The 22136-nt window shown below is 50.6% G+C and overlaps 1 protein-coding gene across 2 annotated transcripts in view; it reads left to right on the top strand.

Moving 5' to 3' along the window:
* The first annotated feature begins 10595 nt into the window (after window positions 1-10595).
* The window catches only part of LOC105472900 (pleckstrin homology and coiled-coil domain containing D1), a 47455-nt gene continuing 35914 nt past the window's right edge, over window positions 10596-22136 (top strand). Inside the window, exon 1 of one of the 2 annotated variants that reach the window (XM_011726481.2) lies at window positions 10596-10975. In XM_011726481.2, coding sequence (XP_011724783.1) covers window positions 10827-10975 — 149 coding nt within the window. In that variant the 5' untranslated portion in view covers window positions 10596-10826. The remainder of the gene's footprint in view (window positions 10976-22136) is intronic. The other variant, XM_011726480.2, reaches the window with a different exon arrangement.

Here is a 22136-nt window from a genome sequence, read left to right as displayed (position 1 = left end):
AGCTCAATGCAACCTCGAGTTCCTGGGCTCAGTTGATCCTCCCACCTCAGCCTCCTAAAGCTCTGGGATTATAGGTGTGAGCCACTGTGCCTGGTTAACTCCCTTTTGATACATGAAGACAAGAGTGTTTTAAAGTAACTTGCCCAAAGTCTTCTCATTGAGTAAAGATGGAGCTAACGCCGGTGACCAGACTATGGCACCCAGTCCAGTGAATTGCTAATTCTGTTCTAGATGAGGGGCCAGCACCTTGGCTCTCCCTTAGATGTTCTGGGAGAGTGTGTGAGATCATAGCAATAAATGGCTATGGGCTTACTGGCCAGACTCAGCATATCTGCCTCTTACAGTTCCCAAAATATACTTGCTCTTAGAGGCCAAATTAATGTATGTTCTAATCCATGCATCACCCACAAGAGGGAGCACTGAATACCTTCAGGGTGTCTGCTGAGTGTGCTGCCCACAGCGATGCCAGTGGGTACTAAGAGCCAATGTTAGTGCTGTAGAGTAGCTGGCAGGCTGACAGGATGGCATGGTTTTCTAGCCACTCCCCAAAACACTTCTGCATTGGCAACATTGGGAGTGAGTGATTACTGGGCAGTGAGACAGTGGGGAGGGTAGAAGCCTAGCAAGAGGCTGGCCCTGCTGATGAGAACAGAGCCTATCTAGTCTAGTGCCAGGGAGCTGAAGTGGAGAGAGACTTTGAAGTGGGGGCCTTCTTATGTGGCTTCAGGCTGTGCTTCCCCACAGGCAGGCGAGACTTCCCACAGGGGCCCTGGGGTACCCTGCTCCCCAGCACACCCAGAGAGGGGTCAACTAGTCTTCTGTGCCCGCATGCCCTCGTGGCTCTCCCTCCCCCATAGTCCTTTGGCCTACTGGCTTCGCACCTTCATGTGGTGCCTTGTACTCCACCTCAACTCTCTCCTGGGTTGCCCTGGGGGAAACCTAGCCCTGCACAGGTAGAGGAGCCTAAGGCCCATTGTGGCCTTAGGAAACACAATCAAAGTAGGAATATAATTCAGCCAAGGGGAGGAGGAAGTGACATCAGAAAAGGCATCACTGGTGGGTGCAGTGGCTCACACCTAGAATCCCAGCATTTTGGGGGCTGAGGCAGGCGGATCACTTGAGGTCGGGAGTTCAAGACCAGCCTGGCCAACGTGATGAAATCCTGTCTCTACTAAAAATACAAAAATTAGCTGGGTGTGGTGGTGTATGCCTATAATCCCAACTACTCCGGAGGCTGAGGCATGAGAATCACCTGAACCCAGGAGGTGGAAGTTGCGGTGAGCCGAGATCGAGCCACTGTACTCCAGCCTGGGTGACAGAGTGAGACTCTGTCTCAAAAAAAAAAAAAAAAAAAAAAAAAAGGCATCACTGCTGGGTGTAGTGGATCATGCCTGTAATACCAGCAACAGGAGGATCTTTTGAGCCCAGTAGTTCAAGGCCAGCATGGCCAACATAGCAAGATCCCTAGGCCCTATTTCTAAAAAAAAAAAAAAAAAAAAATTATTAGTCAGATTTTTTGGCATGTGCCTGTAATCCCAGCTACTTGGGAGGCCAAGGAGAGAGGATTGCTTGAGCTCAGGAGTTTGAGGCTCAGTGAGCTAAGATGGCATCACTGCACTCCAGCCTGAGCAACCCTATGTCTTAACATAATAATAATAATGTTTTAAAAGAAAAATAAAAGACATCACTAAAGAAGTCTTTGGGCTGAATGTTGAAGAGGGGCTTGGGGAATAAGAGAAGCATTCTAGACTGAGGAGATGGCAAGTGAGAAGATGTGAAGAGCATGGTGCCTTCCCAGGCTAGCAGAACCCGCGTGGCTGGAGCAGAGGGCCAGGGGAATGACCGTGCGTGAGCGCAGACAGGGGCCAGGGACTAGACTGTGAAGGGTGTTTGTATTAGCCTGTTTTTACACTGCTGATAAAGACATACCTGAGACTGGGAAATTTACAAAAGAAAGAGGTTTATTGGGCTTACAGTTCCATGTGGCTGGGGAGGCCTCACAATGATGGCAGAAGGTGAAAGGCACATCTCATATGGCAGCAGACAAGAGAAGAGGGCTTGTGCAGGGAAACTCCCCTTTATTTTATTTATTTATTTATTTATTTATTTATTTATTTATTTAGAGACAGTGTCTCCCTCTGCTGTCACCCAGGCTGGAGTGCAGTGGCACAGTCTAAGCTCACTGCAACCTCTGCCTCCCAGGTTCAAGCAATTCTCCCGCCTCAGCCTACTGAGTAGCTGGGATTATAGGCACGTGGTGCCACAGCCCGGTTAATTTTTGTATTTTTAGTAGAGATGGGGTTTCACCATATTGGTCAGGTTGGCCCTTTTTAAATCATCAGATCTTATGAGACTTATTCACTATCACAAGAACAGCACAGGAAAGACCCACTCCCATGATTCAACCACCTCCCACTGGGTCCCTCCCACAACACATGGGAATTCAAGATGAGATTTGGGTGGGGACACAGCCAAACCATATCATTTTGCACCTGCCCCCTCCTAAATCTCTGTACTCACATTTCAAAACCAAACATGCCTTCCCAACAGTCCCCCAAGTCTTAACTCATTTTAGCATTAACTCAGAAGTCCACAGTCCAAAATCTCATCTGAGACAAGGCAAGTCCCTTCCACTTATGAGCCTGTAAAATCAAAAGCAGGTTAGTTATTTCCTAGATACAATGGGGATACAGGCATTGGGTAAATACAACCATTTCAAATGGGAGAAATTGGCCAAAACAAAGGGGCTACAGGCCCCATGCAAGTCTGAAATCCAGCAGTGCAGTCAAATATTAGAGCTCCAAAATGATCTCCTTTGACTCCATGTCTTGCATCCAGGTCATGCTGATGCAAGAGGTAGGTTCCCATAGTCTTAGGCAGCTCCACCCCTGTGGCTCTGCAGGGTACAGCCCCTCTCCTGGCTGCCTTCACTTGCTGGTGTTGAGCATCTGTGGCTTTTCCTGGTGCATAGTGCAAGCTGTCAGTGGATCTACTATTCTGGGGTCTGACCCTCTTCTCACAGCTCCGCTAGGCAATGTCCCAGTAGGGACTCTATGTGGGGACTCCCACCCTACATTCCCCTTCTACACTGCCCTAGCAGAAGTTCTCCATGAGGACCCTGCCCCTGCAGCAAACTTCTGCCTGGGTATCCAGGTGTTTCCATACATCTTCTGAAATGTAGGCAGAGGTTCCCAAACCTCAATTCTTGACTTCTCTGCACTTGCAGGCTCAACACCACCTGGAAGTTGCCAAGGACTGAGATTGTGCCCTCTGAAACCATGGCCCAAGCTCTACGTTGTCCCCTTTCAGTCCCAGCTGGAGTGGTTGAGATGCAGGGCACCAAGTCCCTAGGCTGCACACAGCATGGAGACCCTGGGCCCGGCCCATGAAACCACTTTTTCCTCCTAGGCCTCTGGGCCTGTGGTGAGAGGGGCTGCCATAAAGACCTCTGACATGCCCTGGAGACATTTTCCCCATTATCTTGGGGATTAACATTTGGCTCCTCATTACTTATGCAAATCTCCATAGCTAGCTTGGATTTTCTTTTCTATCACATTATCAGGCTGCAAATTTTCTGAACTTTTATGCTCTGCTTCCCTTATAGAACTGAATATCTTTAACAGCACCTAAGTCACCTCTTGAATGCTTTGCTACTTAGAGATTTCTTCCACCAGATACCCTAAATCATCTCTTTCAAGTTCAAAGTTCCACACATCTCTAGGGCAGGGGCAAAATGCTATCAGTTTCTTTGTTAAAACATAACAAGAGTCACCTTTGCTCCAGTTCCCAACAAGTTCCTCATCTCCATCTGAGACCACCTCGGCCTGGACCTTATTGTTCATATCACTATCAGCATTTTTGTCAAAGTCATTCAGCAAGTTTCTAGGAACTTCCAAACTTTCCCACATTTTCCTGTCTTCTTCTGAGCCCTCCAAACTGTTCCAACCTCTGTTACCCAGTTCCAAAGTCACTTCCACATTTTGGGGTAACTTTTCAGTGGTGCCTCACTCTACTGGTACCAACTTTTGAGTGTGGACGGGGCCAGGGTCTAGACTGTGAAGGGTGTTTGTATTAGTCTGTTTTTACGCTGCCGATAAAGACATACCTGAGACTGGGAAATTTACAAAAGAAAGAGGTTTATTGGACTTACAGTTCCATGTGACTGGGGAGGCCTCACAATCATGGTAGAAGGTGAAAGGCATGTATCACGTGGTGACAGATGAGAGAAGAGAGCTTGTGCAGGGAAACTCCCCTTTTTAAAGCCATCAGATCTTGTGAGACTTATTCACTATCACAAGAATAGCACCGGAAAGACCTTCTTCCACGATTCAACTACCTCCCACCAGTTCCCTCCTACAACACATGGGAATTCAATATAATATTTGGGTGGGGACACAGCCAAACCATATCAGCGTTAGAGCCAAAGTCAGGAGCTAGGGAGCTGGGGTCAAGGGAATGGGACCCAGCAGGGGGCTTTACACAAGAGACTTGCAGGATCAGCTTGGGGCCTTGAAAAGAGCACACATGATGGTGGGGAGCTGTATTCTTTAGGGAGTCAGCTGTTGGTGGGGAGAGTCACCAGAAAATGCTATTGCACAGTCCTAGTGAGAAAGGTGAATATGAGCCAGGCATGGTGGTGTGGACCTGTGGTCCCAGCTCCTCAGGAGGCCAGAGCAGGAGGATCGCTTGAGCCTAGGAGTTAGAGGCCAGCCTGGGCAACACAGGAAGACCCCATCTCTAAAAAAAAAATAATAACAAAAGAAGTTAGACATGAAGCAAGTTGAGAGTAGAAGGAGGGGAGGAAGGAGGAGTTCCTTCAGAACATGAAAGCCCAGAGAAGCCCAGTGATTGTCTTTAGTTCATACAGCTGGTGGCAGAGCCTGGACTTAAACTTACATTAACACTAAAATCAGGTGACCAATCTGCCGTCTAGAGACTGCTTTCACATACATTCCCAACCCCCTCAGCACACACACACACAGACTGTTTTATAGAGGAGGGGAAGCTGAGGACCCGAGAGGTCAGTCTCTATTTGGTTGGCAAATTGAAACAGAAAATGGCAGCAGTTGACCAGAGGCTAAGCGAGGACAAATCGGTTCAGTAAGCATTTGCTGAGCACCCACCACATGCTCTGAACTATGTCTTCAAGGACCTCCGAGTGTGAAAGGGAAGCAAACATATACAGAAAAACTCCAAACAAGGCAGACAGACGTGTGTTAGAATGGGCGATGGACAAGGATCCACAGGAAGCCAGAGGAGGGTATGGTTTCAGCTGAAATTCCACAGGCTTGTGGAATCTAGGGCAGGAGGCTGAATGGTGGAATGAGGCTTGGAGGAGGGAAAGGGGTTCCATGGACGACACTTGATTTTGCGGCAGGGCCTGGCCTGGAGCCCAGGTCTTTCTGCCTCTTCTGCTTCTTGGTCCCTCAGGGTTACTTGGGCTGGGTCCAGTTGACAGACAGATGCCGGTGCTGAAGACAGAGTCTCAGCATTCCTGGGTCCTTCACTTGGCACAAGCCTGGGAACAAGTAGACACGGTGTGGCCTGCCTGAGGGTGGGGTCAGGGACAGAGGGGCAAGGAGCTGAGGAGGTGGCACTACGGGAAGAGCCACTTCTGTCCAGGTTACTGGGAGCTTCTGTGGCTCATGGTAGTCCAATGATGTGACTCCAGGTGACTTTTGTCACCATTTTCTATTAGGCCATGTTTCCTGCCCCATTGCTGGTTTTAGTGGGCTAAGTAATACGCTTGTGTGTAAGATTTTTTTTTTTTTTTTTTTTTTGAGACAGAGTCTCACTCTTGTCTCCCAGGCTGGAGTGCAATGGCACAATCTTGGCTCACTGCAACCTCCACCTCTCAGGCTCAAGCGATTCTCCTGCCTCAGCCTCCTGAGTAGCTGGGACTACAGGCATGCACCACTATGCCTGGCTAATTTCTGTATTTTCAGTAGAGATGGGATTTCGCCATGTTGGCCAGGCTGGTCTCAAACTCCCGACCTGAAGTGATCCACCCATCTTGGCCTCCCAAAGTGCTGGAATTACAGGCTTGGGCCACTGTGCCCAGCCTGAAGTATAAGATTGAAGAGATGGATTCCCCACAGTATTCACACATTTCCTTACCATGGGCTAGTCACTTAAAATGGCCATGCTAATACTTGTTTTATGGAACAGTGGTGACTGTCACATCTGCCTGCAGACTATGGATAAAAGCAACATTATAAAAATGTATGTTCAAGCCTGGGCAAGATAGTGAGACCTTATCTCTTAAAATAAATAAATAAATAAATAATAGCAAAATGTGGCTGGGCGCAGTGGCTCATGCCTGTAATCCCAGCACTTTGGGAGGCTGAGGCGGGTGGATGACGAGGTCAGGAGATTGAGACTATCCTGGCTAACACGGTGAAACCCCTTTTCTACTAAAAATACAAAAAATTAGCTGGGCGTGGTGGTGGGCGCCTGTAGTCCCAGCTACTGGGGAGGCTAAGGCAGGAGAATGGCATGAACCTGGGAGGCGGAGCTTGCAGTGAGCCAAGATGGCGCCGCTGCACTCCAGCCTGGGCAACAGAGCAAGACTCTGTCTCAAAAAAAAAAAAAAAAAAAAAAATAGCAGGATGTGGTGGCATGCATCTGTAGTCCCAGCTACTCAGGAGGCTGAGATAGGAGGATCACTTGAGCTCAGGAGGTTGAGGCTGCAGCAAGCTGTGGTCACACCACTGTACTCCAGCCTGGGTGAGGGTGATACCCTGTCTCTAACAAAAATGTATGTTCATTATTGGGAGTCTATCCCTGAGCACAGCTAAAATTTTGTAGCACTCGTAGAATTGCATCATCAGTTCTACAGAAGTTGAGCCCTAGGTGAGTTGGCAATTGAGAAAAATTCCTGAAAAGAGAGGAAAGACTGAAAGTGGTCTAGTATTTCCTAGACTGCACTTTACTTCACATGACAGTGTGCTGCAGGGTGAAGGGGAAGGGCTAAGGACTCAGATCAAACTTCAGCCTGTCACTTTCCCTCATTCAACACATATTTAGGACCTGTATCATGTTCTAGGAAATTACTAGCTATGTGACTTAGGTAGACAGCTCCGTTGAACTTTATTTTTCTCATCTGGAAAACTAAAAATAGTATGTATATACCTCATGGGTCTATTGTAAAAATTAAATGAAATGTGTCTGTTGTAAATAATGTATTAGAACATCAGCTCTGTGTCTGAGCAGTGTAGGGCACTTAGGGATCCTGAGTTTTCACCCCTGACTGGTCTCACTTACTTCCTGGCAAGACTGGGCAGTCCTGACCCACTTGGTCTAGGGTACTGGATTGGCACCTGGCTTGTTCTGTCTGCTGCAGAACTCATCCAGGCATTCAGCACTCCTACCAGCTGGGGTAGAGAACACAATGGAAGCAGAAACAGCTTCTCCCAAGGCTGACCTGGTGCAGTCTGCGCTGGTTAGGCAAGGGGAACAGAAGGCACTCAAGTATCTAGTGGTTGATCAAACTCCTGCTGTTTGCCTCAGAGCCTTCCTTCCACCCAGCCTTAACTGCTGTTATCTAAGGTCTATTCACATGTCCTGTATGCAGAGCCAAATAGGTGAAGATTGGTTGCTCTTTGTCATTGAAGAAACCAATGCTCCCCTTCTCCTGTTGAAGGAATCAGCCTTCCCCAGTATTATCTGGGCTCACTGGGCCCTTCTGTGCAGGACTTCTTTTGAATGATTGCAGGTATCCTGCCTTTCTGGCCCATGGCTCACAAGCTCACCACTAGTCCTCATCACCAGCAGCCAAAACTGCAACTGACCTGATTCAGCAGAAAAGAAATGAATGTATTAAAAGGATATTAGGAGAACCAGGGAGCCAGGCCTGAGGCAAAGCTTCCAGGAACCACACCTAAGGTGAACTGCAGAAGCTGTTGGATGAGAATGCTGCAGCTGCCCCCGAGTTCTTGCTGCTGCTGTTTGTGCACTGCTAGGAGCCCACCTCCCGGTGACTGCTGCAGCCCCCACCCCGCGTGCTGCTGCAGCACCCACCCTGCATGCTGCTGCCGCCCCAGGAGAACACAGCTGTCACGCAAGGCATGTCAGATGCATGTGCCGCCATGTTCCCTTGAAAAGTACATGCCTGTATATGCTTTTTCCTCATATTTGTTACCTGCAACTCAAAGTCAGGTGTCCCTGACTGGTGAACTCCATACCACAGGCTTCTAATACAAGTTTTCTAGCTTTCATCTTAGAAAAGCAGGACACCTGTAATCCTAGCATTTTGGAGGCCGAGGTGGGAGGATCACTTGTGGCCCAAGACCAACCTGGGCAACATAGCGAGACCCCCATCTCTCTAAAAAAAAAAAAAAGGGCCGGGCACGGTGGCTCATGCCTGTAATCCCAGCACTTCAGGAGGCCGAGGTGGGCAGATCATGACGTCAGGAGATCGAGACCATTCTGGCTAACACGGTGAAACCTGGTCTCTACTAAAACTACAAAAAATTAGCCGGACATGGTGGTGGGCGCCTGTAGTCCTAGCTACTCAGGAGGCTGAGGCAGGAGAATGTGTGAACCTGGGAGGTGGAGTTTGCAGTGAGCAGAGATTGTGCCACTGGACTCCAGCCTGGGTGAGAGGGGGAGAGAGAGAGAGAGAGAGAGAGAGAGAGAGAGAGAGAGAGAGCGAGAGACAGACAGATGGGAGGGAGGGAGGGAAGAAGGAAGGAAGGAAGGAAGGAAGGAAGGAAGGAAGGAAGGAAGGAAGGAAGGAAGGAAGGAAGGAAGGAAGGAAGGAAAGAAGGAAGGAAGGAAGGAAAGAAAAGAAAAGAAAAAGAAAAAAGAAAGAAAAGAAAAGCAGGGTTCCTAAAGTGGGAAGATTTGCAAGCATTAGACCATGTGTCAGAAATAGAAAAAATATATACAGAAAATGTCCACTTTGTACTCTGGCCTCAGGCTCTCATCGTCTTCCCAGTCCCATCTCCTCCCACCTGATGGACCCACGCCCAGGGTCCTGTGTTAAGGCTTGGCCTGAGATGTTTCGCATGGGGGCCTGAGCCATAAGAGAAGTGCAAGGAATTCAGATGGGCACCTCAGGACAGTGAGCAACAAGGGGGTGCTGCCTGGGCTTGGGAACTCCAGAGGGGGTTAAGGGAAGAGTAGCAGGGTGATGATTAGCTACAGTCATAAAATGGGAGATCTAGGATGGCCTTGGGGAACATCTAGTGGGCGTCAGGCATCCAAATGCCTGCAGAGAGGGGCCAGGCAGGTCAGACATAGGGGATGATGGGGCCTGTGGGGATGCCCCTTTAGGCATTACATTCAAAAACTTAAGTCTACTGTGCAGAGGTGATAGGAATGATACAAGTGGTTGTTGTTGGGGGGCTGATCGGCTGCAAAGGGGCATGAAGAAACTTTGTACAGGTGATGCAAGTGTTCTGTATGTTGCTTTGGGTAGGGTTACATCGTATATACCTTCATCAAAGAAATAACTTAGATTTGTGCTTTTTACCATGAAGTATACCTCAATTTTAAAACTTGGGGCAAATTCATAAAGCCTGTCTGTAAACTGATCTGGCTCTCGGGCTAGCCATTTGCAAACTTCTGTTGCAATCCGACTTCCAGAGGCGGCCTTGGCTCCTCATACAGGAAAAGCGCGACTGCGGCGTGGTCTGGCTGGCAGCCGCTCACTGCGCGGTCTCCACGCCTGGCAGGTGGCGCGGGGCAGGCAGCTGTGCCAACCTAGCATTTCCACCCGCCGGGAGGAGGCGATCCCCTGGGGCCGGCCGGCGTCTCTCTGGCCTGAAAATGAGCGGGTCACCCCAAACGCCAACTCCGAAAGGAGCGGAAGCGGACGGAGCAGCCGGCTCCAGGGAGCGCGGGCCAGGCACGCAGATAAATCACGGACACACACTGCACTGATAGCTCCAGACTGGCGTTGAGTGCCAAATGCCGATACAGACCCGGTCAAGTTCCAGGAAGAGAAATCCGATCCGATGCGCCCGAGGCGGCAGGGAGCACAGCGACACCCACCTGACAGGGGAAGGGGGGCACCCAACCTTGATGGAGCCCCTCCCCGGGCGGGCACTTCGGGCACTTCCCGAAGTCGTACCTGGCCACCCGCCAGCCCGGGTAGGCACCAGCATCAGGAATCGCCTCTTCAAGGGGGAGAAAAGCCAGGCCGCCGCAGTTCGCGGAGCCATAGGGACTGCGGTGGAATTTCAGGCCGGGGTGTGGGACCCCACGCCCTCGCTCTGTCCTCTCCTCCATCCTGAGGCGAGCAGGTGTCTGCAGAGTGCCTCCAAGCCCATCGCAAAGCGGACGTGGCCCCCATCTCGATGTCGGCGCTGCACGCCGAGAGGGACCCCGGGGTGGTGTTGGGCGCGAGGGCGGCGGCAGGGACGCGCTGCGACCGAGTCCCCGGACCCTGCGACCCGCAGGGACCTTCCGGACGCACGGAGCCCGGCCCTTCAGCCGGCGCCCGCCCTGATTGGCGCCCGAGGCCGGCCTCCTGCCGGCTCACCTGCCACTCCCAGCCAATCGGGGCCACCAGAATTGGGGCTGTCGCCGGGGGGAGGGGAAGATGCTGCCGGCCGGAGGCTGAGCGGCCCTCCCCGCCAAGTTCCCGCCCGGCCCTCTGCAATCCCCAGCGCCAGCCGCCGGTTGCGCGCCCCGCGCCCCGCGCCCCCTTCGCGCCGCGTCCAGTGCCCAGCGCGCTTTGGTGCTGCAGCTCCGGGCCGGGGCCGCTCCGCTTCTCTGCTCGGTGGGACGCCCCCCGACGGCTCCGTCCTCGCCCCTCGCCCTGCGTCCCTGCTGACCCCGGGAGGTGGGGTCCGGGCCGGGCACAGCCCCGCTGAGGCAGGATGTTCACGTCCAAGTCCAACTCGGTGTCGCCCTCACCGTCTCTGGAGCAGGCCGACTCGGACGCGCTGGACATCAGCACCAAAGTGCAGCTCTACGGCGTGTTGTGGAAGCGGCCTTTCGGGAGGCCGTCCGCCAAGTGGTCCCGGCGGTGAGTGCGCCCCCGCACCCCGAGGGGAACGGCCAGGGAGAAAGCCTGGGCCTCGGCACCCCTCCCGCCCCCTCCAGTCTCCGTCATGCCTCTGCCTTCCTGTGTGACCTTGGCGTCACCCCTTCACTCTACAGTGGCTCCCGCGGGAAAATGTGGACCTTAGTCTGGGACAGGAAAACGGGGATGGGAACCCCTGCCCTGGGGCGGTGGCGAATTCTCTGTGGAATGAACCTGACCCTCGAGTGGGAATGTTGGGTATGGGCAGAAGAGACCATGGTCCGGGTGGGATCCAGCTAGGTCAGGTCAGGCCAGACTGAGGCGAGGGAGAAACTCCTTCCTCTTCACAACCCCTCACCCAGGCCGCGAGCACCGGGCCCAGAGTGTCTGCCTCCCGCCAACCACCCCCGCTTAGATGGAGAGGGACCTGGCCCTTCTGAAAGGCTCAGGCCAGGGAGGGAGGAATGATGAGGAAGGGTGCTTGTCCATGGGGAAGTGACCTTGGCAACCCCTCCAACTGTCCCTGGAAATAATTTTTTTTTAAGTGAGCACAGGGAAGAGAGATTCCAGTGCTTCACGCAGAGGAGCTGGAAAGGAGGGAGGCAGCTGGAGTGAGGAAGGGGATAGATTGGTCCTGACAAGGACTGATCCTTTGAAAGAGGTGGTGGGAAGAGACAGGGTCGTCCCAGCCATCCTTCAGCCCCAGCTGCCTGGTCCCCAAGTCAGACTCGACTCCCCGGACATCAGTAGCCACTCTCCACTTACAAAGGAGCCTGGGAGGTATTGAGGGAAGAGGGAATTCACAGCCCTGGACTGCAGGAAGCTCCCAACTTCTGGACAGTTTCCACTCTCTAGTCAATTTCAGTTCTGAGAGTCACTACTGGTATGGCCCGGAGAACGCAGACCCTGTCCAGCCCTTCCCTGGAGGTATGACCCTTCCAGGAAACCAGGGGTATCCAGATGCCCCTTCCCCATCCCACACTACCAGTCTGCCCCTGAGCAGAGGGGGCCTCCAATGTTCCCAGGACCACAGATCATGTGGATGTGGTAGTGGTGGGTGCTGATGTTCTGTTCTGATGAATAATTTAATGTCTCTATAAGACCGCAGAACAAATGGAGCTGTGGACAATATCCCACATTTTACATCTCTGGTTTCATGTTGTTTTGTTACTTCTGACAGTTTTCTCTCTGGGATTTAATAGGATACTGGCTTTTTGAGTTCCTCCAAAGTTGAGCTTATCTCTGACCCCCTAAATGGAGGCTTGGAGCAACATGGAAAGTATTTGGGGGAGCTTCCAGTGTTGAGCTATGTGAGCTACAGCCCCCGGGGACAGGAGAGCTGGGGTGGAAAGGCTGTGTGTAGATTCAAGCACAATTAGCAGAATATCTCCCCCCCACTCCCCATCTCTCTTCTGCCTCAGCAGCTCCAGATAGTCAATCTTTCTTTTCTATTGGGTCTGGCTGCTGCTCAGGGTCCTGTCAACCGACACTTCTCTTGCCAGACATTTTCACCTGACTGCATCCCTAGAAAATGCTAGGTGCCCATAACCCCCAGGGTATGTCCCCTGGTCCTCCCCTTCACCACTGCAGGTATATTGGGAACATAGTCTCTGCACCCACAGTTGATTCAAGGGCTGGGAAGTGTCAGGAGTACAGGGCATAGGTCCCCAGCTAAAAGCACAGTGGTGGTGACAAGGAGGCTTGGAGAGGTTTAGCATCCCCCCCACCCCCGCCCAGAGATTCCATCTTGTACTCCCTCCACTACTGTGGTCCCCACAGCCACCCAAAACTATCCAATCAGAGTCTGAACAGTATGTATGCTCAGCTAATACAAATAAAAGTCAAGTCCTTCAGCCCCCTTCCAAGGAGATTGTTACCTGGGTTCCCTTCCTTTGTAGGAATTCTGGAGCTGCCACTGTGCAAAGACTACCTGGGGCTCAAGAAAGAACTAACATCCCACCTGCCCACTCTAGGCCTCTGTGTTCTCGGTTCTGGGAATACACAACACACACACACACACACACACACACACACACACACACACACACTATTTAGTCTTGGGTCAGTGACAGAGCCAGCCAGAGAGGGCCTGGGTGTTGGGGAGAATGACGCTCAGCTCAGCCCCCTCTCACTTCCCATCAGGGCCCCCTGGGCCCCAGCTTCCCATTTGTAAAGTAGAGTCTGTGAGTTCTAATTAGCAGCCACAGGAAGACTTGGGGACAGAGCAGCTCAGGGCTGCCACTGCAGAGCCTTGCCATTAGGGCGATCGATGCCCTGGCTGGGGCAGCTAAAGGGAGGGGGCCTGGAAAGGCTCAGTGCTACATTAATAAAGAATGGGCTGGATAGAACTAGCTGTGGCCAGCTGAGTTCTATAAAACCTTTTCCACTCAGGGTCTGTCTTAGGACTTGTGCCTCCAACTTCCACTGCCCAAGCAGCCCTGCCAGCCTGGGGTAGGAAGGTGCCCTTGAGCTGAAGGGTCAATTTCTTTCCTGGGGGCAACAAAAGGGGAAGGGAATCAAAAGCATTAATTAGCAGAGATTAGATAATCTGAGAGAGGTGTCTAGAAGGGAAGGCTGTTGACTGTGTCCTCACCTTGGTCTGTGAGTGGTGGAGATGGAAGTGCCAAGACCTGGCAAAGATCTGGGCAGCGCCAAAACAAAGAGGAAAGGAGTGGGAGGTCTCCGCCTTAGCCAGTGTCACACTGTGAGGGCTTGGCCTAGGCTAATTCTTTCCTGAGACTGAATGCTTTTTCCAGCGTTCTATTCTTCTTCCCAAATCCCTCCTGAACACCTCCCAAGGCCAGAACCCCTGAGGAGGAGGACCCACCCACTTCCTTCCTGCAACAGGAGCATCTATACTCCTCCTCACCCCTCCTTCTCCCCAGGGGCCAGGTAGCCAGGAGGGCCTGAACCCAGCTCCGCAGTTTACTCTTGCAGAACGTTGGTGGGTCCCTGACTCAGGGGAGCTAAGATTCATGGTGTCCACCTGGTGCCAGGGGAGCGAGCCATGGAGACAGTGGCCATGTGTCCCAAATCTCAGGCCACAACCTATGCGGTGTGTAAAGATTATCTGCGCAGATGAGGGTCACCATACCAAAAAGACTCGAGGAGACTTTCTTCCCACAGGGATTTGGAGCCCAGGGTTTTGACTTTGGCTCTCAGCACTGCTTCCCAGAGGTGACACAAATGCTGAGCTTTTTCAGAGCAAAGAGAAGAGCCTATCATGCCAACTTCACCGCACTAAGCTCAGTCTCACCCTAGTGACGCTGGGGTTTGGTCTCACTTTCTGGCACCCCTGGCATTCCCCTCAGCTGGCTGTGTGAGGTATCCCACAAGCACAGTTGTAACATTTCTGCCGTGGAGGGTGCCTGCAGGACCCCCTTTAAAAAATAAACTTCTATTCTTCAAAATTCTACCAGAGTGGCAACATAGGGTGTGGGGAACAGTAGCCAGCAGCGGTTGAGGGACAGGATCTTCTACTGATGTGTGTGGGAAGTTGAGGAGGCTCTTTCAGCATTGATGAAGAAGAAGGACTTGGAGAACAGTGTCTGTGCCTCCAGAAAAAAAAGTAGTGACCAAATTACTTTATTCTGGAGATTTCATAGTGTTTTTCACTCTCTGGCTCCTTGTTCCAGAGCTGTTCCCCCAAGCCCACTGATAGGAAACTGAGGCACAGAGGCGGGGGAAGGTGCTTTTCTGAGTCTCCTCAGATTCCTTTACCCATCACCCTCTCCCCTTTCTGTGCTGGTCACATCCAGGTTACAATGAATGCTTGGGTTAGGGAGATGGGCGCGCTCTCTGGATCACACAGCCATAAACGAAATGATACACATCAGGTCAGGCTTCACTGTGGTCATGTGATCATTTACCCAGACCAGGTCTGCCAAAGTTAAGTGAGTTAATTGTGCAAACAAGTGACATTTCTTTCTCACCCACTCCGCAAGGAACTGCACTCAGTGGCTGTTGATGTCCTATTTGAAAATGAGTCTCACCTGTGTGAGGGTCAGACCTCCAGCTTGCAGACAATTCAGCTTCCTTATCCCCAAGTCTTAAAAATAACAAAGTAATTGCTTCTGAGAACAGCTGTGGGTGTGGTAGAACGTGCATCTAAGGCCAGGTGTGGTGGCTGGTAATTCCAGCACTTTGGGAGGCCAAGCGGGGCGGATCACTTGAGGTCAGGAGTTGGAGACCAGCCTGGCCAACGTGGCGAAACCCTGTCTCTACTAAAAATACAAAGATTAGCCAGGCGTGGTGGTGGGTGCCTGTAATCTCAGCTACTCAGGAGGCTGAGGCAGGAGAATTGCTTGAACCTAGAAGGCGGAGGTTGCAATGAGCCGAAATCAAGCCACTGCAACTCCAGCCTGGGGGACAGAGCGATACTCCGCCAAAAAAAAGAAAAGGAAGTGAATCTAGGCTTAGAGGCAGGTGCTCCAAGTTCTACCCCCAGCTCTGCCAGTAACCAGCTGCATGATCCAGACTGTGGCATTTCACCCCATTGGCCAGCAATATCTCATCTATAGAGTGGGAGTGGGATGGGTCAAATAGTGTGCCACAGGTGACCCCAGAGGTGCCTTGAGTCTACTACAAGGGAATGGGGAACAGGGGTCCAGCTCCAAGTCTCCCTGCCCACTTCAAGCAGTACCTCTGCACTGTTATGTTTTCTGGTTTGTTTGTTTGTTTGTTTGTTTGTTTGAGACAGAGTCTCCTGTCACCAAGGCTGGAGTGCAGCATCGCGATCTCAGCTCACTGCAACCTCCGCCTCCCAGGTTCAAGGAATTCTCATGTCTCAGCCTCCTGATTAGCTGGGATTACAGGCACATACCACCATGCCCGGCTAATTTTTGTATTTTCTAGTAGAGATGGGGTTTCGCCATGTTGGCCAGGCTGGTCTCGAACTCCTAACCTCAGGTGATCTGCCTGCCTCAGCCTCCCAAAGTGCTGGGTTTACAGACATGAGCCACCTGTTACATGTTTTACACCAGCAGTTCCCAACATTTTTGGCACCAGGTGCCATGACTGGTTTCATGGAAGACAATTTTTCCAAGGACAGGGGTGGGTGTGGGGGTGGTTTCTTTAGGCATTAGATTCTCATAATGACTGTGCAACCTAGATCCCTTGCCATGCACAGTTTACAGTAGGGTTCATGCTCCTATGAGAATCTAATGCCGCCACTGATCTGACAGGAGGCAGAGCTCAGGCGGTAATGCCAGCCACGGGGAGAAGCTGTAAAAACAGACGAAGCTTCACCTGCTCATCTCCTGCTGTGTGGCTCAGTTCCTAACAGGCCATGGACTGGTACTGGTCCAGGGCCCAGGGGTTGAGGACCCCTGTTTTACACATTATGGTTGTCTTACTGTTGTTGGAATAGTTGGGCTAAGTTTTTTGAGCCCCCTTGGACTTGATAATCTCTCTGAACTCTAATGTGTCATGACTCACGCATTTCACAGATAGGATTCCTGCTGTTCTGCCATCTTAGACTGGATGCCAGATGAGAAGCACCGGCCAGGATGACCTTTTCCGGAGCACAGCAGGCCACCCAGAATGGACACAAGGGACACATACTGGGGGCTGTGTCATTTCCACCTTCCTTCTGCCAGTTCTGAAAAGGATACTTCTGAGGGCAGTCCTTCTCCACCTTCACCCCCTACATAGCCATTCTCAGTATCCAGGAGGCTCAGAGAGGCAGGAGACTGGCTGCTGGGCCTATTCCGGAAGTTTGTGCCTGGGGAAGAGGGGAAGCCAGTCTGGATGTTCGCCTTCCCGGGAAATGTAACTCATGTGTAACCCACACATACACTGGGCTCTTGCTGCCCTCTTGAGAGTGAGATAAATTTGGTCCCAAGACCAAATCCCATATCTAAAGGAAGTCTAAAATCTGTACCAAGGTTTCTATTAATCCCCAAGAGGCTCTAAACTAGTTTTTTTGTTGATGGATTAATTTGCTGACCAATGTACACGGTCCTTGTTGCACAACCAGAGGCGGAACTCAGCTTTTTTTTTTTTAAATTATTATTATACTTTAAGTTCCAGGGTACATGTGCACAATGTGCAGGTTTGGTACATGTGTATACATGTCCCATGTTGGTGTGCTGCACCCATTAACTCATCATTTATATTAGGTATATCTCCTAATATTATCTCTCCCCCATACCCCGACCCCATGACAGGTCCCGGTGTGTGATGTTCCCCTTCCTGTGTCCAAGTGTTCTCATTGTTCAATTCCCACCTGTGAGTGAGCACATGCGGTGTTTGGTTTTCTGTCCTTGCCATAGTTTGCTCAGAATGATGGTTTCCAGCTTCATGCATGTCCCTACAAAGGACATGAACTCATACTTTTTTATGGCTGCATAGTATTCCATGGTGTATATGTGCCACATTTTCTTAATCCAGTCTATCATTGATGGACATTTGGGTTGGTTCCAAGTCTTTGCTATTGTAAATAGTGCCACAATAAACATACATGTGCATGTGTCTTTATAGCAGCATGATTTATAATCCTTCTGGTATATACCCAGTAATGGGATGGCTGGGTTAAATGGTATTTCTAGTTCTAGATACTTAAGGAATCACCACACTGTTTTCCACAATGGTTGAACTAGTTTACACTCCCACCAACAGTGTAAAAGTGTTCCTATTTCTCCACATGCTCTCCAGCATCTGTTGTTTCCTGACTTTTTAATGATCACCATTCTAACTGGTGTGAGATGGTATCTCATTGTGGTTTTGGTTTGCATTTCTCTGATGACCAGTGATGACGAGCATTTTTTTCATGTGTCTGTTGGCTGCATACATGTCTTCTTTTGAGAAGCGTCTGTTCATATCCTTTGCCCACTTTTTGATGGGGTTGATTTTTTTCTTGTAAATTTGTAAAGGAACTCAGCTTTTATTTCTCAGTTTCTCCAGCCTTCCACACTGCTGCATAAACACAGTAGCCTCTCATCAAGGTATTTATGAGTCTGGCAGCCTATCCTGCAGGGAAGCTGTGGCAAAGAGGAGGGCAGAGGAGGTATTTAAATTACAGAAGTGCAAACATCTTCAAATTGAGCGTTAGCTCCCTGGTAGGCACCCCACCTCGCTGTCGTCAGAGATGGTCACCTCACTCTCTCTCTCGACTCTTGGATCCTCCCAGGATCCTCTCTGCTCTGCACTCTCCCATCACTCCTCCTCTCCATTGTCCTACAGGATTTTCCCCAAATTCAAATTTCTTTCACTCTGTTATGCAAAGCCCTTTCCAGCTCCTACTCCTAAACTCAGTGGCATTTGTATCTCCAAACATTAGGAAGCTCACCAGAGTGGACAGAGAGTGGATAGGCCTTTGTTTAACAGGACCTGGCCAACATAGAAGATACTTGCGGTTCTAGATAACATTTTCCTTGGCTCCAGCTGGACTTATCATGAGGCAGTGGTGACCATCAAGCTCTGGTTGAGCCCTTGTTGCATTCAGAGCACTGGGGAGGAGAGCAGAAGATGGGGACAAAGCTGAAGCTTAAGAAAACCCTTCTTGGATTCCCTAATTCATGTTGGATGGCACCTGTACCACTCTGTGACCCAAGCTAGCGTCCTGGTCATCATGTCACCCTGCCCTTGTTGAACATTTCAATGAACCTTGCTGATTTGTACCTCCCAGTAACTTTAATTTTCCCTTTGCCTGGTTATGGACTTCCCCATGGCTAAAACTACAATATGACCTTACAAGTGCCCTGTTTGAAACTTGCTGGCAGCTCCCCTTGTCTGCAGGAAGAAGTCCAGCATCTTCACAAGGACTACTCACTCTGCCCCGCTTTGTCCCTGCTCTCTGACCTTAACTCACTCCTTACTGCACCTCCCCTGCACCACTGCCCACCCTTTGCACTTTCTGCCAATAATACCAGATATATTTTTATAACTTTGAACACACTATTATCTGCCTATGCTGTTCTCTTTGTCTGGAATGGATCTCTCCCCCTTCCATTTCCTCCCAAATTCCCAAGATACTCCTATTCATTCTTCAAAGCCCTGCTTCATTGTCCCATCTCCCTTGGCTGGACCCCTAAACCCTTGATTCCTCCTGGTCTTCACTCTTCCTGTACCTAATATACACTTACAATGTTGCAATAGATTCTGGCACATTAGAATGTTGCAGTGTACTCTCCTGGTGTGTTGTAAAGTTACAGTGTACTGTGGTGTGTTACAATGTTGCAGAGTACTTCCCTGGTATGTTACAAAGTTAAAGCCTACCCTGATGCTTTACAATGTTGTGGTGTATCCTCTTGATGCTTTACAACTATCCTAGCTCTCCCATTCCCAGTTGTGTGATCTGGGGCACATTATTTAATTTCTCTATGCCCCAGTTTCCTCACCTACCTCATGTGAGGAGTTGAATGAGTTAGCACAATACTGTTACTAGAACAGTGTTTAGCACCTAGCACAAAGGAGGAGCTTGATAAACATTAGGTGTTTTGTTTTTGTTTTTTATAGTCTTTTGAGACAAGGTCTGCCTTTGTGGCCCAGGCTGGAGGGTAGTGGCATGATCATGGCTCACTGTAGCCTCAACCTCCTGGTCTCAAGCAATACTCCTACCTCAGCCTCCCAAGTAGCTGGGACCACAGGCACAAGCTACTATACCCAGATAATTTTTTAATTTTTGTTGAGACAGAGTCTCCCTATGTTGCCCAGGCTGGTATGGACTCCTGGGCTCAAATGAACCTTCTGTCTTGGCCCTGCAAAGTACTGGGATTACAGGCATGAGCCACCACACCGGGCCAATATTAGCTTTTTTTTAATTATTATTATTTTTAGACAAAGTCTTGCTCTGTCCTCCCAGGCTGGAGTGCAGTGGCTCAATCTCAGCTCACTGCAAGCTCTGCTTCCCAGGTTCATGCCATTCTCCTGCCTCAGCCTCCTGAGTAGCTGGGACGACAGGTGCTCACCACCATGCCTGGCTAATTTTTTTGTATTTTTAGTAGAGACAGGGTTTCACTGTATTAGGCAGGATGGTCTCGAACTCCTGACCTTGTGATCCACCCACCTTGGCCTCCCAAAGTGCTGGGATTACAGGCGCGAGCTACCGTGCTGGGCCCAATATTAGCTATTTTTAAAATTATTGTTTTCTACACTCTTTCTCCTGCTTTTGACTATCAGCTCCCTGAGGTCAGCAAATCATCAAGCTCCAGAGCCTAGCATAGTACCTGGGTATACCAGGGGACTCATTCATGCTCTCTGACCTGAGCTGACCAGCAGCTTGCAGTCACTCTGCAGAGGTAGCAGAGATAAGCCCTAGGAGGAGAACCGATTCCAGTCACATGTAATGAGGAGGACCGGGCATCACAGAGCACAGCAGGTGAGAACTTGGGCTTTGTCAGCAGAGATAACTGCGTTCTGAGTTTGCCACTTACTAGTTGCTTAATCTCTCTGTGCTTCGGTTTCCTCACTAGTGAAATAGAAAAAAACAAGCACCTTTACAATGATCCTAGCTCCCCCATTCTGAGTTGTGTGATCTGGGGCATATTAAACTCTCTTAGAGTTGTTACGAGAAATTTAAATAAGATAAAGTCAATAAAACACTTAGCATCAGGGCCTTTGCACATACAGCTCCTCTGCTGGAAACACTTTACCTCTCCTCAAAGATTACCTTCTTAACTAGGCTCTCCCTGGTCACTGTCTTAGCAAGGCGAGTGTCCAGGCACCTTGCGAATGCTCTTTAATCTGGATATGAAAATACTATTCTTTATGATGGGAGAGAGAGGCAGCCAGAGTTGACACAAGCCCCTTACCTCACCCACGCTCTGGGCTTCATCCCAACACATGGGGACAGACAAGGGCCACAGCTGGTGGGCAGAGCTTCTCCCAGGACTGATGTTGGGTCTGGAAGGAGGGATGGGCTGCACACGGGGGGTAGGGGGAAGCAGCAGATGCAGGGATAAGCCATGTGTTGGGAGGACAGGGAGCTGGCCAGCTGGGCTGGAGCCAAGAGCTCCCTCCAGTAGCAGCCGTGTGAGCACAAATGGAAAAGGAGGTCAGGGGAGAGTGCAGCTTATTATTGCAGAGTCTGAACCCAATCATAGTAAATAATCATTATAATCATAAAAGCAATCATTTATTACATATTTACCACCATGTTCTAAGTCTTTAGGGGAACATTATCCTGACAGCCCTGTGAGATATAGCTGTTATTACTATTATCCTCAAGTTGTACGGTGGGAGGGACCTGAGACCTAAATATATTAGGTAACTTGCCCCGGTCACATTGCCAGTCAGTAGCAGAACTCTAACGTTGGCTACCCCAACCTTGAAACTGACAGCCTCTGACCCATCTGTTTCTTGGCCAGGAGCTGGATGGAGCAGCTTCTTAGGCAGTGGCTGTGGGAAGTAGGTATAGGGACTATTGTCTATGGGTTCCAATCCCAGCTCCACCTCTGCCCTAGGAGTGTGGCTTTGCATACACTATTTTGCCCCTAAGCCTCAGTTTCCTCATCTGTGAAATGAGAATAATATGTCTAACCCTCCACGATTGTGACGTGGATCAAATACATGTGGAACCCTTAGCGCAGGAGCCAACGCATTAGAACAGCTGCAGAAAGGGCAGCCATCTCTAGCCCTTGGGCCGTCTCTAGCCAGACCAACTGCACAGGGCCTGGGAAGATGTGGCCTCTGGCTTGCAGTCCGAATGAGAGTGTCGGGGAACAAGGGGACTTTGGAATAAGGGGTGGGAAGAGGAAGTGTTCCCCTGTGCAGGGACTGGGGTTCTGAGCCCCCGCCTGCTGAGAAGATGCTGAGAAGGGGCAGCTAGAATAGCAGGGCTGTCACTGACTCAGGTTTATAAGCAAGGCCAGACCTTTGGGTCCTAGAAATGTGCTTGCCAGGTGAGGCCTTCGTTGGGCAGAGCTCATTCCTGCCTGCCAGGCCATCCTCCTCCTCCTCCAGGTCCACGCTGGCTCACCTCCCTTAACCCCCACCTCCACCCAAGCCAACCTGGGGACAGGTGCAGTCAGGCCGGGTGTGGCATGTGTGATGTGTGGGCCCTTCACAATCCCTACTGAACTCTGGCCCTCACAGAGCAAAGGCTACCCTGAACATCCACTTTCCTTCCCCTGCCCCTCTCTATGCTGTCCTTCAGAAGCAGGAGGAGAAGAAGGGACATGACATTAGGGGCTACCTTCTGTGTGCCAGGCAAGTGCTGAGGATT

This window comes from Macaca nemestrina, chromosome 7 (genome assembly GCF_043159975.1).
Source record: "Macaca nemestrina isolate mMacNem1 chromosome 7, mMacNem.hap1, whole genome shotgun sequence".
Taxonomy (NCBI): domain Eukaryota; kingdom Metazoa; phylum Chordata; class Mammalia; order Primates; family Cercopithecidae; genus Macaca; species Macaca nemestrina.
The sequence above is the reverse complement of the archived record's forward strand: the minus strand, read 5'-3'. Positions and strand labels throughout refer to the sequence as shown.